Genomic DNA, 15,806 nt, shown 5'->3' on the forward strand with positions numbered 1-15,806 from the left:
TTTAATGATAGTGCCATTGATGCAATCTCTTCACTCTACTAATCTTTCTCAGAACTCTCATATCAGAAGCTCCAGTTTTGATCAAGTATTTCATTTGTAACCTAGCTCTCAGATCCATAAGTTAAAATTAGTTTGAACACTGTAGAAAGTTTTTTACCTTGGGTATATACTATATTAAAGATACCAAGCAATTTTATAAGCTAGGTTTTAATCATTTTTTTTTCCTCAAAGTAAGCAAACAGACAAGTAAGACAAGTTTGCACCTGCACATAGTGCAAGTCCTAGCAACTCGTGGAAAAGGTGGAGTAAGTTCCAATCACTTTCCTTAGTATTTTCCCCTAATGCAAAGCACATTCCCTTGCAGAGACGTATGATATGCATTAAAGGCAAGGGTCACTACCCAGACTGGTTTCAACCTTTATTGAGGTCTCATCGGTAGGAACCAGACCTAAAAATGCCAAGGTTGAAGTAATGTAGAGCTTATAAATTTTACCTAAACAAGTTGCCACAAGGTGCTTTGACCTTATTAAATAAAAATCTCAGGATGAGAGTAAGATGTAGAAAGTTTTTTACCTTGGGTATATACTATGTTAAAGATACCAAGCAATTTTATAAGCTAGGTTTTAATCATTTTTTCCCCCAAGTAAGCTACTATACCAGTTTTGTTGATTCATTTGTCTATTTCTATATTTAATTTACCATCTTCACTAAAAATCATGCCAAAGTAGCCAAAATGTTTCACTTGTTTTACAGGTTCCATTTCACAATGCAGTTCATATTTTCAATGCTTCTGTCTATTTTCATTGTCTTCGTCTTGCTATTACTGATTTTTTTCATACCAAATTTATTACAACTTAGTCAGGGAATCTTGCAGACTTGTACTGGATTTATTTAGAAGTATAACATCATCTGCATAAAGTAAATAGCTAAGATTAACATCTCCAATTTTGATATCAGGCTTAATATCATTTTCCTTCCTAATGTGATCCATACAGATAATGAATAACAGAGGTGTTAATGTACAATTTCCTTTCTAATTGCACATATCAGCCAGGCGGTCAAAAAAATGACAGGCTTGGCTCCCAGTAGTGTCTGAAACCAGATTTAACATCAAACTATCTTCCTGTACTTCCTTCAATTCTAACTGCTGACTTACAACTCAAATAAAGATTTAATATTGCTTGATATAATGTCCCATTGATGCCATACAACTGTAGCATTTTAAATAGCTTTTCTCTTGGCATCTTGTCCAGATCATCCAGACTACAAACTTAAATACAGATCTTCATTATATTCCCATGATTTCTGAACTATTTGTCGTAAAGTGAAAATCTGATTCTGACAGCCTCAAATTTTGCATGAATCCAGCTTGTTCTTCACCAAGCTTCCCTTCTGCAATCCATCTAAACTGTTTCTCAAAGATACTTGCATAAATCTTACCACAACACTCAGTAGGGAAATACTTCTGTAATTCTCACATTCAGTTTTATTTCCCTTTTTATTTGGGTACTATGAGAGTTCTACTCCAATTATCTGGAATTTGTTCCTCTGTCCAGGCCTTCTGAACTATTCAGTGCAGCTACTGTAAGACTTTTATACACCCATACTTGAGCATTTCTGGTCGAATATCACATACTACAGCCGCCTTTCCACATTTCAGACTTTTGATAGATTTTTCTACTTCAAGTATGGATATCTATTCCTGATTGCATGCCTGTTGAGTGTTTTTTGCCAGTGTGCTGGCACTGATTGTTTCATTTAGCAATTTTTCGAAGTAATTACTCCATATATCAAGGATATCGTTTTCTCCAGTTTTCATGTCACCTTTATCATCTCTAATTCCTTTTACAGCAATCTTTCCTCCATTTCTGAGCTTTTTCAACAACTTCCAGAATATCTTGCCACCTTCTTGATATTTATTTTCTATGTTCTTACCAAAGTCTTCTCATGATTTTTGTTTAGCTAGTTTTACACAGTTTTTAGCTTTCTTACATTTGTCTCTGTATTCTCTAAGAGCACAAGCTGACTTATTCACCAGAACTTTCAATATGCTTTCTTCTTTTCCCTTCACTGCCTCTTTAACTTACTGTGTCCACCATGGAGTTCTGATTTTTCGATCTTTGTAGACAATCTCATCACATGCCTCTCTGGCTGAATCAATCAATGTTTTCTTCAGGATTTTCCACTGAATTTTCAAAGTTTTCATTTCTTTCATTTTTTCTTGAATAATGTTCGTGTATTTTAGTCTACAGTTCACATCTGAGAGCTGCTCAACTTTTATTTGCTTTAAAACTTTCCTACATGTCTTCTTTTCAACATGAAATTCAATTTTATCCTGCTCAAGACTAAATAGTGATCGCTTCCGATTTCAAATCCTCTGTACACTCTAGTGTCATGCACCAGTGAGAAAACATCACTATCAATAATAACATAGTCAATGAGACTTTTTTTATTCCTTGCCTCTTCTCTCCACATGAATTTGTATGTTTTTATGTTGAACAATGTGTCACTAATAACCAGTCCATGTCCTGAACAGAAATCCAACAGGTATTTGTCATCATTATTATCTTTGTTCTTTTCGCCACATTTTCCCAAAATAGTTTTGTATGTCTGACAATCATTTCCTACTCTGCTATTCCCAATTAGGACCAACTTTTCTTTTTTCATTGTGTCAGTTGCTCTCTCAAAGGCCTCAAAAAGTTCCTCCACTTCTACTTTAGCAGAACCTTCTGTGGGATCATAGGCACAAATAAGTCTCACTGTCCAGTTTCCCATTCTGATATTTGCCCACATCACTCTACTTGATAATGCCTTCCATGCAAGAAGATAAGCCTCATATTTAGCGCTGAATACTATAGCTACTCCTTCTTTTCCTTAATTGTCATTGCCTGAATATAACATTTTGTATTTATTGCTCAGAAAGATCTCACCAGTGTGTCTTTTTTTGTTTCAGTCACCCCTATTATGTCGATCTGGTACTTATTCTCCTCTGTTCATCCTGGTTCCCTGTCGAAAACAACAGGGGCTTTGTTCAACCGGGTGATGCCTCAACCGGCATGAGATTCTGTCATGGTTGTACCATCATTTTATATTGTGGTTTAAGCCAATAAGAATAGATGTGTTTATAAGTGTGTTTTATAACAGCTGTAATTTGTGCTCAGAAGATGCATGCTAGAAATCCAGTGAAATATTAGTAATTTAATAGAAGCGCTTATGATTAATCATATAAATACTTAATATAATAAATAAACACTTAAGACTATAATTGCATTTACAGACTAACTGGAGAAGCACTGCTGGTAGGAAGTTAACAATAATATAAACTTATCATATAGTATTCTATACAACTCTTGGGATGTGTATATATGATCAGGGGCATGCCGACCATATGTGCAATGTATGTGATGCACACAGGTGCCAGGATAGTAAAGGCACCAAAGAAGAGGAAATACTTTAAAAAAAAAGTTTTTTTAAAGTGATTTTTTTATTAAAGGGGTGGATAGGGGCACCAACTAAAGTTTTGCACACAGGCACCGAACACTACTGGCACGCCCCTGTATGTGACGGAGGTCTTGAAAGTTCTGATAAACACCAAGAACAAAAACGATATTCAAGTAACTGATATAACCACAAGAAAGAACATACCAGTAGCAGAGTTATGAAGGTAACTTATGTTCTTATATGCTCGAATGTTCTTTCTTGTGGTTATATCAGTTGCTTTAATATCATTTTTGCTCTAGGTATTTATCAGAACTTTCCAGACCCCCCCCCCCCCCCACATCAGGAATTTGATGATGATGCTTTATATGACTACTATGTTTTCTAACTAACCATTCTAAGTTAACTTATTTAATTAACCTGACTTTTTTTAACTGTAAAGATTTATTGAGACCGCATGTAAGAATTATGAATAATAATGTCAATAAGTCCAAATTTGGATTAAAGCTAATCTGTGACATTTTTGATGATTGAAATTAGCAAGTGTTTGAAAGGAAAAATAAGCGTAAGAGTGGGAGAGTTTCAGAAATGAAGGAAAGAGTGTTGTACGATGACTCATTATTAAGAGGTGTGATAGATGAGAGTTTAACTCAATCGTACTTACTGGGTGCAAAATTTAAGGATGTGAGTTAGAGTATTAGAGCGCAAAAACAGAGGGTGAAAGAATTGATAGTTGCGGTGGGTACGAATGAATTGAAAGGAGATAAATTTTTTATGAGAGAGGACTTGAAAGTATTGTTAGCAAAAGAAAAAAGTGACAGAGTTAGGATGGTGAGTCTGTTGCCGTGGTACGACAGAGAGGAGTTTAGAAGGAGGGCCATAATCGCAAATGACTCTATGCGCAGGTTATGCAGACGGTGTGGTGTGGAATTTGTGGACGTGTGGAATGAGTTTGATGGGCGAAAGGATTTATACAAGGTGGATAGCCTGTGTTTGAATGGATTTGGTGTGCAGAGACTGGAAAACGTGTTGCTGAATGAAGTGAAAATGGATGTGCAGAACCAGGAAAACTAGAATTACCAAGGAGGGGGGGGGAAGTGGATATGCAGACATCAGTGAGACAGTTGAGTGTAAGAATGTATATAATGTACCCGAGCCAGTACGAAAGACAAGTAATCGGAATGGGATAGTTAGAATAACGCATCAAGATAGGGGTGAGACAAAGGGACCTCTGCATTTCATGTATACTAATGCCAGGAGTATTAGGAACAAGAAGGAAGAATTTTTGGCCTTGGTTGGCTCTTCCTGGCCACAGGTTATTGGCATTAGTGAAACATGGCTGACGGAAACATGGTGTAGGTTATAGTGTGTTTAGGAGGGACAGAGAGAATAAAATGGGGAAAGGAGTGTTATTGATGATAGCTGATGAACTGTAGCCAAGGAGAATTGAAGTTGTATTGTAGGATAGTGAAAAGAGCTCATTTGAGACAATTTGGTGTGAGATTGTGACTAGCAGAACAAAATATACAGTTGGGTGCTGCTATAGACCGGGTGATAAAATAGATGGTGGAGATAGTATGCATAAACAAATTGATGAAATGAGTGGAAGGAGGGTAATTATTATGGGCGATTTCAACTATGGTAACATTGATTAGAAGGAGGAGAGGACACATGTGAAGAAGGAACTGGATTTTATTCAATTATTACGGGATAACTATCTGAGACAGCATGTAATAGAAAATACTAGGGATTTGAGAGTGCTTGACCTGGTAAGAGCATCTGAGAATTTGACTGTAATGAATATGACCATGTTGCCACCTATTGGTGAGAGTGATCATAAGGTCTTGGGTCTTGACCTGGGAGGTGGCTAAAGGTGTGGAATTTTCAATTAAGACAGGGTATATGTGGAATTACTGTGCTGGCAAGTATGACAAGCTTAGGAGATTGCTTGGTTCAGTGCCATGGCATATAAAACTGCAAGGGCTGGATGTCGATAGAGCATGGGAAGTGGTCAAGAAGCATTTACAGGAGGTTATGGCTGATTGTATACCTAGGGTCCGAATAGTAAAACAAATAGGGGTTAAATGGAGAACATTAAGAGAACAACAAGATGGCTTTAGGAAAGGAAGATCCTGTGCAGATCCCACATTTACACTCAAGCAAATTATAGAATAAAGGATAGAATTTAACCTGCCAACATATATGGCCTTCCTAGATTATGAAAAAGCATACAAATAGAAAAAAGCAAATCAACAGAACAAAATTAATCAATATACTATATGAATTGAAAGCTCCACCTGAAAACCACAAAAGCAATAGCAAATATAATGGAAGAAACCTATATTAAAATTAATAATGAAACGACCAAGAGCCTGTGTAGCTCAGTAGAAGTGGCGTTTGCACTCTACAGCGCTTGACCGCATGACAAAAGGTGTTCAAATCTAGTCGCTGACTAGAGGAACTTTTTCTAAGCCTTTTCTCGACCGGTACCAGAGTTAGTCGATCTCTGGCACAGGCTAGAAGGTTTTTCGTCCTAAACTCAAGAAAATCAGCCGTTGAACCCACACTATTTTCAGACATTAAATATATTGTGTTAGGGATCATCAGATGGCGGCACTTACTAGCCACCGCCTTCACTGAGTGCCGATTAATTAGTGACAGCTTTGGGTCAGCTATCTCTGATTGGCTACCAGTGGAGATTGAAATGCCCACTCAGTCTCCAAAACGTTAGATAGGGCTAAAATACGGCCTTGCCTACTCCCTATACTAACAAAGTAATAAAACAAGTGAAAAAATTTAAATATCTAGGAAATTACATAAGTCCCAATGGAGAAATTGACATTGCATATAAAAAGCAAAAATTCCTAGCAGTCACTGGAACTTTGAACAGACATTTCAATAAACAGATGTCTAGAACAACCCAAATAAAACTATATAAAATAATAGCCAAACCAATCCTGAAATATGGCAGTGAAACATGGACTTGGGGAGAACAAGAAAAAGACAAGTGGAAGCTGCAGAAATGAAGTTTTTAAGATTGTTTGCAGATATAAAAGAATAGACAACATAAGAAATAAGAAAACAATTATCCACAATTAAGAATTGGAAAAACCATGTAGAAAGAATGAATGAGGACAGATGGCCAAGTATTGCCTGGAAATATAAACAAAAGGGACACCGATCAAGAGGAAGACCCACGAGGAGATGGGAAGAAGACTTTTTAAACCCTTGAAAACATTACAGGCAAACAATTGTCTAATAAGCGAAGCCAAGAAGAAGAATAAATAAATAAAACATTTTTACTTTTAATTTTAATAACTAAAAAAATGAGTGGATTTATAATAACAGATCACAACAGCAGATTTTTTTTATAATGAAAGATATGTCATAAAATCAAGTTTTTTTTTACCTCATCAAATCCAAGAGTATCCTTTTCTTTCTTTGGAACAAAGTGCTGTAGATGAGGAGAGATGTGAAGAGGTGATTCCTCAACTAGGAAAATTAAAATGTATTTAAATTTCTTGATTTCAAAGTTCTGACAGCAAACACATCTAGAAGAAAAAATATCTCAGAACAGCAATATCAAAATTACTGATATCATCAATTAACAGTAACTAACCCAATATCTACTATCAATACACATTGTGCACTGCTCATGTGATGAAAGTTAACAGTTTAGTTTTAACTTTAAGGTGGAGAAGAAACTCTATGCAAGATGTATAATCTAGAGATCTTAGCCATGAGAAGAGGGGATCTAGATCAATAGAATCTCTCTCACACACACATCATAAGGAATATTGGAAAAAACATTTTTCTTTGACATATATTTAGTGCTGAAAGTTTAACAAAACTGAAAGTATTGAAAGAATAATATGTAAAAGAATGCAATATGGTTTACAAGATTAACATCAAAATTCAGCTTAGCAAATTTGCTAATCATTAAATTATTATTATTTTTAAAGATATCTGTTCAGAAATTTTAAATTTACTCAACAAAGCAAAGTACGAATAATGAACTCTAAACAACTACAAAAGGAACAATTTCATGATAACTATACTGAATTAAGTAATTGAGAATTTACTGCTATTAAATAACACAGACAAATTGGTGATGTGTTTTACAGTTAATCAGACTGGCAGCTTCTTCATAATAATGATATGCAAATACAAGGAAGACCAATGTAGAAACACTGTACATAAACTATTAATAACTGAATCAAGAAATCATCTTGTATTGAATGTCAGTGAATATTGAAACAGTTAAAAGTCTAAAATAATACAGGTGTTGTAACGATTCTTGTCATTTACTGTACAACGGTTGTATTTTTTTTATTCAATCTTTTCTACCTAAACCTCCTTCTATATTAACCTTATCGGCTGCACTATTTATGTTGTAATCTTTTCTTCCTTATTATAACTATCCTACCGCTGCGTCATTTATGTTGTGTCACTTCTTCTTATTCACACTTATTTTAAACCTTTGTTGCTTTATCTCCGTAATACACTATCGGGTAGCACGTGGTACCTCTGAGGGACAATGGAATTTCCTCGAGATCGAGGCAGTACCAGAGTTTCAGAGTGTCTAAGATTTACCTCTCGTAAAATGCCAAGAAATTTATTTGTTTCGCTGTAACAACTATTCAGTGCAGCAAATTTCTCCTGAGGTCCCAATGAGTTTTGCTCTATTTCAAACCGGACAGAAAACTGGATTCTTTAGAGCTGAAATATGACAATCATGTTTTTTGACTTTGTTAGATGAATGAAAAGATGCTTTTTTAGTAAACACCAACTTAAACATCAGTAATCAACATTTTGTCATTTGAGAGTCAACTGTACTATCAAAATTTTCATCATGGATTACATTTTTGTTTTCTATAGACTTTAGAAGTAGGGCAGCTTTTTTTTTTTTTTTTTTTTTTTTAACATTTAAGAATAGTAATCATTCTTCTTTTGATAACATTGAATTTGTGAATCATATTTTAAGTTATGTTGATTGAAAGCTTTCCTCATCAAAGTAATGGGATGATCATGATGAAGATATCCTTCATCATCATCAGGAAAGCCATCCATCCTCTAGCTGTATCTTTCTTTTCATTTCTTCTATTTGTACATCTTTAGTTTTTATAATTTGTCCCAGTCAAACATACAAATCTATCCTCTTTACTTATCTATCCTTCCAGAATAATTCTTTTTATTAGTGTTAAATTGCTAACTCCCAAACTCTTTACATCTGCCTTACAGGTAGATGTAAAGAATTTGGGATTCTTTACATCTACCTAGGTAGATGTAAAGATTTATCTCCCTGTCTTATACATCTACCGGAAAATTTTCACTTTTATTATGCAGCTAAATGACAGAGGTTTCTATGTATGTTTCTTCTATTCCCTGTTTTATCAGTGATTCTAGGATATCTGAGGTTTTGATGGAGTCAAGTGCTGTTTCCAAGTCAACAAAGGCTAAATGGAGAGGTTTATTATGAATATAATAAACCTCTCTGTTTAGCCTTTGTCAACAAAAACATTACAAAGAACAAATTACAACAAAGAACAAACAAATGTTTGTTTGTTTGTTTTCTATGATTTGCTCTAAAAGACTATGAACATGATCAATGGTATTGTAATGCTGTCTAAACCCTGCCTGCTCTTCCGATCACATATACTCGAGCTGTTACATTATTCTGTTATTAGTTTCGTAAATGTTTTGTATAATGCTGATAATAAACTAACAGGTCTATAATTTTTAGTATTCTTGTTTTCATATTTTTTTATAAATAACATTATACATGCATTACTGTGTGCTACTGGGATTTTTCCCTGTTTTGAAAAATGTGTGAAAAGTCTTATGAAGTATTCAGTCACTGCTTCCCCTCCAAATTTCAATTATTCCACTTGTATCCCATCTTCCTCTGCTTCAATGTTTTCAAAGCTTCCTCAAATTCCTCTATCATAACTTTTGTCATGTCCAATTGACAATGCTTCTTCAAGCTCTAAATTTCTTTCTTTATCACTGCTGTAAAGTTCTTCATAATATTTTTTAATTCTAAAATAAACAGCCAAAAGGTTTCACTTTGGTGATGCAAAATTATATAAATTAAGCAGATACTAAATCCAACATTATTTCAAAGCTGAATACAGAAACTATAAAAGTTTTGTATGAAATTTGACCAGAGCGCTTACAGGAATACACTCGCCAGCATTTATTTCTGTATTAGGCTTTGAAATAATGTTGGATTTAATATCCACTTAATTTATATAATTTTGCATCACCGAAGTGAAGCCTTTTGGCCCTTTATTTTAGTAAATACTTTTATGCGTAGACTGAGACTTCACTTACGAAAAATACACCTCTCAGACACTTCAAGTTCCTCAGTATTGAAAAAACGTTTTTGCTCTCATAAGGTTTCTGCTTGGTCTCTGACAAAAACCAACCAGTTTGAAACAGCAGTCAGGTCAGTGAAACCTTATCAAAATGGACCAATAGGAGGCAAATATAATGGATGCTTGGGCAATGCGATTATGTTTCCTATGGTCCAGCTAGAGCAATTCATAAATGTTGGCAAGTGTATTCCCATAAGCTCTCTGGTCAAATTTCATATGAAACTTTTATAGTTTCTGTGTTCAGCTTTGAAATAATGTTGAATTTAATATCCACTTATTTTATATAATTTTTTAATTCTATTTATATATTCTGACTGGAAACCCAACAGGTACTTAACCATCATTATTAGCTTTGTTCTTTTCTTCATATTTTCCCAAAACATTTCTATATGTCTGTTTTCTATTTCTATATTTCCTACCCTGCTGTTTAGATCTCCAGTAAGAACCAGCTTTTCCTTTTTGTCCGGTGCCCACTAATGACTTGGAAAATTTCACTATCTCTTCATAGAACTTCCTGTAGTTCCAAAGAAGGTACAACTTTCTGTGGAAACCAGGCACAAATAAGTATATCATTATCCAACTTCCTATTCTGAAATTTGTTCCCCATCAGTGTACTTGAAACTGCTTGACATTCAAGAAGCTTCTTTGTGTTTACTGTTCTCCACTATAGCTACTGTAATAATATCTATCCTTTAATTTTAATATTATTGATATTATTTTGTTATTTATTATCATTTAACGTCGGACTGCACCTATGCAACGTCTTTTTTCTTATCAGTCGTAATACCGAGTTTATTGTCGTTGCTTGAGCTAGTTCATGCACAAAACTTGTGATTATTCTTAATCCTTTTAGTCTATACTTTTAGCTATTTCATGTGCTCAAAGTGTAGACACAGGAAAAGCTTTTGGCTGGAATCAATTCCCTAATCTACTTGCAGTATTTCACTTGTACTGATCCTTAAAAATTTATTTTTCTTTTCGACTGTGCCATTAAGGATCATGTAAAAGAATTGTTTTTCTTTTTCTTACATGCAAGAGAACCATTCAGCTAAGCACGAGAAAATCTCTTAAATTAACTCTAATTCAAGCAACTCCTAATTCTTAATATCAGTCAGTCGTGGCTATCACTATTCTTTGGTCACACAGATTCTATTTTATGAGACAGAGCATTGGTAAAGCAAGATCAGGCAAGCTATTAACAAAACAAACACTTTTATTCATTCTAAGACAAATTAATTACAAAATTTAAACTGCACATATCAAGTGTCTGGTTCAGCCTAATACAACTTGATAACAATGGAGACAATACAAATCACGTGTCTAATTCTCCATACGATCATTCAAGCATTTTCACTTAAGCTTTAAGACAAAGACATTAAAATTTCACATAAATTTTCAGACACGTGGATAGATTTAAACACACTTTATCTTTACTCATGACATAAACAGGAAAAACTTAAATGCTTAATCCACATTCAATTTCTTTGTATTACGCAACATTAGCAAATTCCTTAAAACTCTATATACTACTTATTCACATTCAAACAGAAGTACGGCTTTCTGACTTCTCTAATACTTTCTTTGCTAATCGACAATAGAACCAATTCATTGCTTAGTTTTTCAAAATCTACGAATTAACATAAAACATCTTGCTTACAATCTTGTCAGCTCATTACATATAGTCCTAGATCCTAAAGGTATACGGGCACATTCGGCTTCTTCCAAAAAAAATTTCTGATCGAGCTCTAGGTTACAGCAGCAATACTACAGTGCACACACACACAGATCATCGAAGAATCATACTGTAGGACATCTCGAAAAGACAGTCTCTGCTGCTATCTAACTTCCCATCATCGTCAGAACTGCAGGCTCGCAGGAACGTGACTCTCCCCGTTCTCGGAAAAGGCTTGGCACAGGAACAAACTTTGAATCAAGAGTAAGAGCGAGAGCCTTTTGGCCCCTCAATCTCTGTCTTTTATCTCGCTCTCTCTCTCTCAATCTTGGCCCTTCTTCAAATTAAGTCCCCTGGATTTGTTGGAGGGTGTTTTTCTCCGCCACCCACGCTATTGTTGAGTTTTGACGGGAAAACTCATAATCCAGTGACCTTCGCGATTTTCGCTAGCCGTAAGTCTATTTTCCTAATTCTAGTGGTTCTTACAAAAATATTCTAACAATTTGTTACCAGATTAAATACATCAAAGTGAGTGATTACACTAATTTAATTACAAGTATTTTATGTAAATTTAATTTCCCATGTAAAATCAACATAGAAAAATTTTACTTCTAATTTTTCTCTATACGAGATTTTACAAAGGCCTACTACTCTCTCTCAAAAAATTTTTTTCACAAAAATATTTTTATTAACGCCTTGCCTGCACATTTTCTGGAGAAGACATGACTACATTTTTTCGATTTACCATTTCTCTGTGTATTTCTATTGTCTGATCTCCTAGCCTTGGTGTCACTTTCTTTTCTATACCCACAGTTGAGATATTTTGAGTAAAATCACCCCTCATGTGTTTAGTTCTTGAGCAGTATGCATTACGTCTCATCCTACTCCAATTTTTCCTAGGATCTCTAATATGGGCCTCCACAACACTTTGCCTGTTCCACATCGGTTGGTAAAAAAATTCGATTATCCTTCTAGGGCTCTCAATCATGTTTATCTTGATTGTATTCCGATTACCTACCCCTAAAAGCTCTCCTGTCTCTTTCTGATCATTCATTAGCTTGATGTTCGAGATATAGTAGGTCTCAGAGTGACTGTTCCCTTCAGATGAACATATTGAAGAATCAGTATGGTCATTTTGACATTCTTCGTTATCTCTCTGTTCAGTAAGCTTGACCTTATTGTCATTCTGTTGTTCTCTCTCTCGTCATGTGTTCTACCTGCTTGATTCTATAAAACATTGTTCCCCTTTCCTGAACGTTTGTTACCCATTAGGAAAACCACATTTCTAGAAAAATCGCAAGAGAATTTGTATTTCTCTAGAAAGTCAGTTCCCAAAATTATTTGTACGCTCAGGTGAGATGTTCTAGGGAGGACCAATAACGTTTGCCAGACACACAAATTAAACTCTGGTTTAATTTGTTTAATTAGAATTAAACAAATGATTGGAAAAACCAAAAACATGATTGATATGATTATGATTAAAAGAAGATGTATAACATCAGTACAGCAATGTCAAACATTTCAAGGAGCAGATATAGACTCGGACCATAGTTTAGTGATTGCAAACATCAAGTTGAAATTAAAAAAGAAATATAAACCCCAACATCAGAATAGAAGAGATACAGCACAAATAAGTGAAGCAGAAATAGGAAGAAGGTACAGAACAGTGTTATAAGAGAAACTTAAAAAAGTGTGGAGAAAGAAAAAAAACTCGAATTTAAGAGTGAAAAGAGTAATGAAGATGATAGAAGATGCAGTTGAAGAAACAGTACCAGAAGAAGAGATGATCAAGAAGAAATGGATTACACAAGAAACACTGAAGTTAGTACAAGAGAAAAGAATGTTGAAGATAAGAAGGGATACATCAGAACAAATAGAACAGCAATATAGAAGAAAGTATAATGAGGTGAAAAAAGCAGTCAGAATGGATAAGATGAAATGGTTAGAAGCCTAATGCAAGAATATAGAACAGTACTATGGAGAGCATAAAACAAGGGTGGTATACAAAATGATCAGAACCATTAATAGAAAGTGGCAACCAAAACAGACCACAATTAAAGATGAAAAAGGCAAAGTATTGATGAATAAAGAAAAAATCGTACAGCGGTGGACAAGATACTGTAGTGAGTTATATGAAGAAAAACTAGATTCAGATAGCATTGGGAAACTGACTGAAGAATTGAAGCAGATATTATTTACCATCTATATTTTTATGAGACAGCGCATTGGTAAAGCAAGATCAGGCAAGCTATTAACAAAACAAACATGTTTATTCATTCTAAGACAAATAAATTACAAAAATTTAAACTGCAAATATCAAGGGTCTGGTTCTGACTAATTCAACTAGATAATAATGGAGACAATACAAATCACGTGTCTAACTCTCTCTACACGATGATATAAGCATATTCGCTTAAGTTTTAAGACAAAGACAATATATATTCACATAACTTTTCAGACACGTGGATAGACTTAAACACACTTTAACTGAACTCAAGCTATAAACAGAAAGAGGCATAACTTAATCTACATTCAATTTTTTTGCATTACACAACATTAGCAATTTCCTTAGAACTCTATATACTGCTTATTCACATTCAAACAGAAGTACGGCTTTCCAACTTCACTAATACTTTCTATGTTATTAGACAATAGAACCAACATTTGTTGCTTAAATTTCACAATCTAGGAATTTTACATAAATCATCTTACTTACAATCTTGCCAGCTTATTACATATAGTCCTAGATCCTAAGGTATACAGGCACGTTCCGCTTCTTCCGAAAAATTTCCGATCGGGTACTAGTTTACGACAGCAATTATACAGCATACACGTAGATCATCGAAGAATCATACGGTAGGACATCTCAAAAAAACCATCTCCACTGCTATCTAACTTCCCATCATTGTCGGAACTGCTTGCTGGCAGGAACGTGACTCTCCCCGCCTCGGTAAAAGCTTGGCAATAGGAACCACCTCAAAGAGAGAGTCGGAGCCCTTTGGCCCTACAGTCTCTGCCTTTTATCTCCTTCTTCAAATTAAGTCCCCAGGATTTACTGGAGGGATTTTCTCCATCATCCATGCTATTGTTGAGTTTTGGTGGGAAAACTCGTAACTGGGTGACTTTCACTAGCCTTAGGTCTATTTTCCTAATCCTGTCTGAGCTTATTTTTTGTTTTTATAATTCTAGTGGTTCTTACAAAAATATTCTAACAATTTGTTACTAGATTTAATACAGCAAAGTGAATTAATACATCAATTTAATTACAAGTATTTTATGTAAATTTAATTTCCCACGTAAAATCGACACAGAAAAATTTTACTTCTAATTTTTCTCTATATGAGATTTTACACTACTCTTTCGTTTATCTGATCACTAATGTCCAATATATAACATCTATGGTTATTATCTAGTAAAATTCAGTAATTCAATGGATTCTTGAACACATTATTCAAGTTACCTATTTTAGTTTTCATTTTGGTAACTCCAATAATATCACCACAACACTTTTCTAATTCTTCTGATAGTTCAATTTCTTTTTTATTGATAATTTTAATGCTGATGGTGCCTATCTTCAATTCTGCTAACATGTTGTGTCATCATTTTTGATCTGGTTTAAGCCAAATACAGAATACAATCTGGTCGGCTAATTCCCAAATTGCCAGCACCTTCTCATTCATTCAGTATCTAGATGGATGCCTAACAACAAAGGCACACCAGGCATTGGCTATAAGACCAGATCAGGTCTTCTCATTCCTTACAGAATATGTGAAGGTCTCTTCCCAATTAATTATCTAGCTTTGACCATTAAGCAACCCAGGTTTATAAAGGTTTATATGCATGTACTCAAAACACAAAACTTTTTAGGTAAGTGATATTACTTCATGCTAACATTTTGAAAAGTTTCAATTTTATACTCTTGTAATTGCTTCTTATATGTCTCCCATAATGCTTCCTGCCAGTTCCTTGGTTCAATTTCTGTTCACATCTTTTATTTTGTGCTATTTCCTTTGTTTATGTTTATGTATGGTTCCTTCCAATCCTTGGTGTTCTTTCATCTGCATATGATTTCCCACCATTTCCTTTGCCTAATGATTGTGACATTATGTACTAGGAAATTCAGCTCACTATTGCAAAGGTTTGAGCTTTTACTATTTGTAACATTGAGCTTAAGATAGCATTAGTTCTACTAGACTTTGGTTGAGACTTTTTCCAGTTTGTTTATAGCACATAATTTCATTACAGCAGTATTCAGAATAGTGTACACCTACAAAAGCTGGAATAGTGGGCTGCCAGTTGAATAAATTTATATGCAAAAA

The 15,806-nt window shown here is 34.5% G+C and overlaps 1 protein-coding gene across 1 annotated transcript in view; it reads right to left on the reverse strand.

The window, feature by feature from the left end:
* The window catches only part of LOC150095481 (glycosyltransferase 25 family member-like), a 218,152-nt gene that overhangs the window by 92,748 nt on the left and 109,598 nt on the right, over window positions 1–15,806 (reverse strand). The window contains exon 7 of the mRNA XM_090410197.1: window positions 6,848–6,930. Coding sequence (XP_090266323.1) covers window positions 6,848–6,930 — 83 coding nt within the window. The remainder of the gene's footprint in view (window positions 1–6,847; window positions 6,931–15,806) is intronic.

This window comes from Typopeltis vanoorti, chromosome 20 (genome assembly GCF_054136105.1).
Source record: "Typopeltis vanoorti isolate ZY-2024b chromosome 20, IOZ_Tvanoo_1.0, whole genome shotgun sequence".
Taxonomy (NCBI): Eukaryota; Metazoa; Arthropoda; class Arachnida; order Uropygi; family Thelyphonidae; genus Typopeltis; species Typopeltis vanoorti.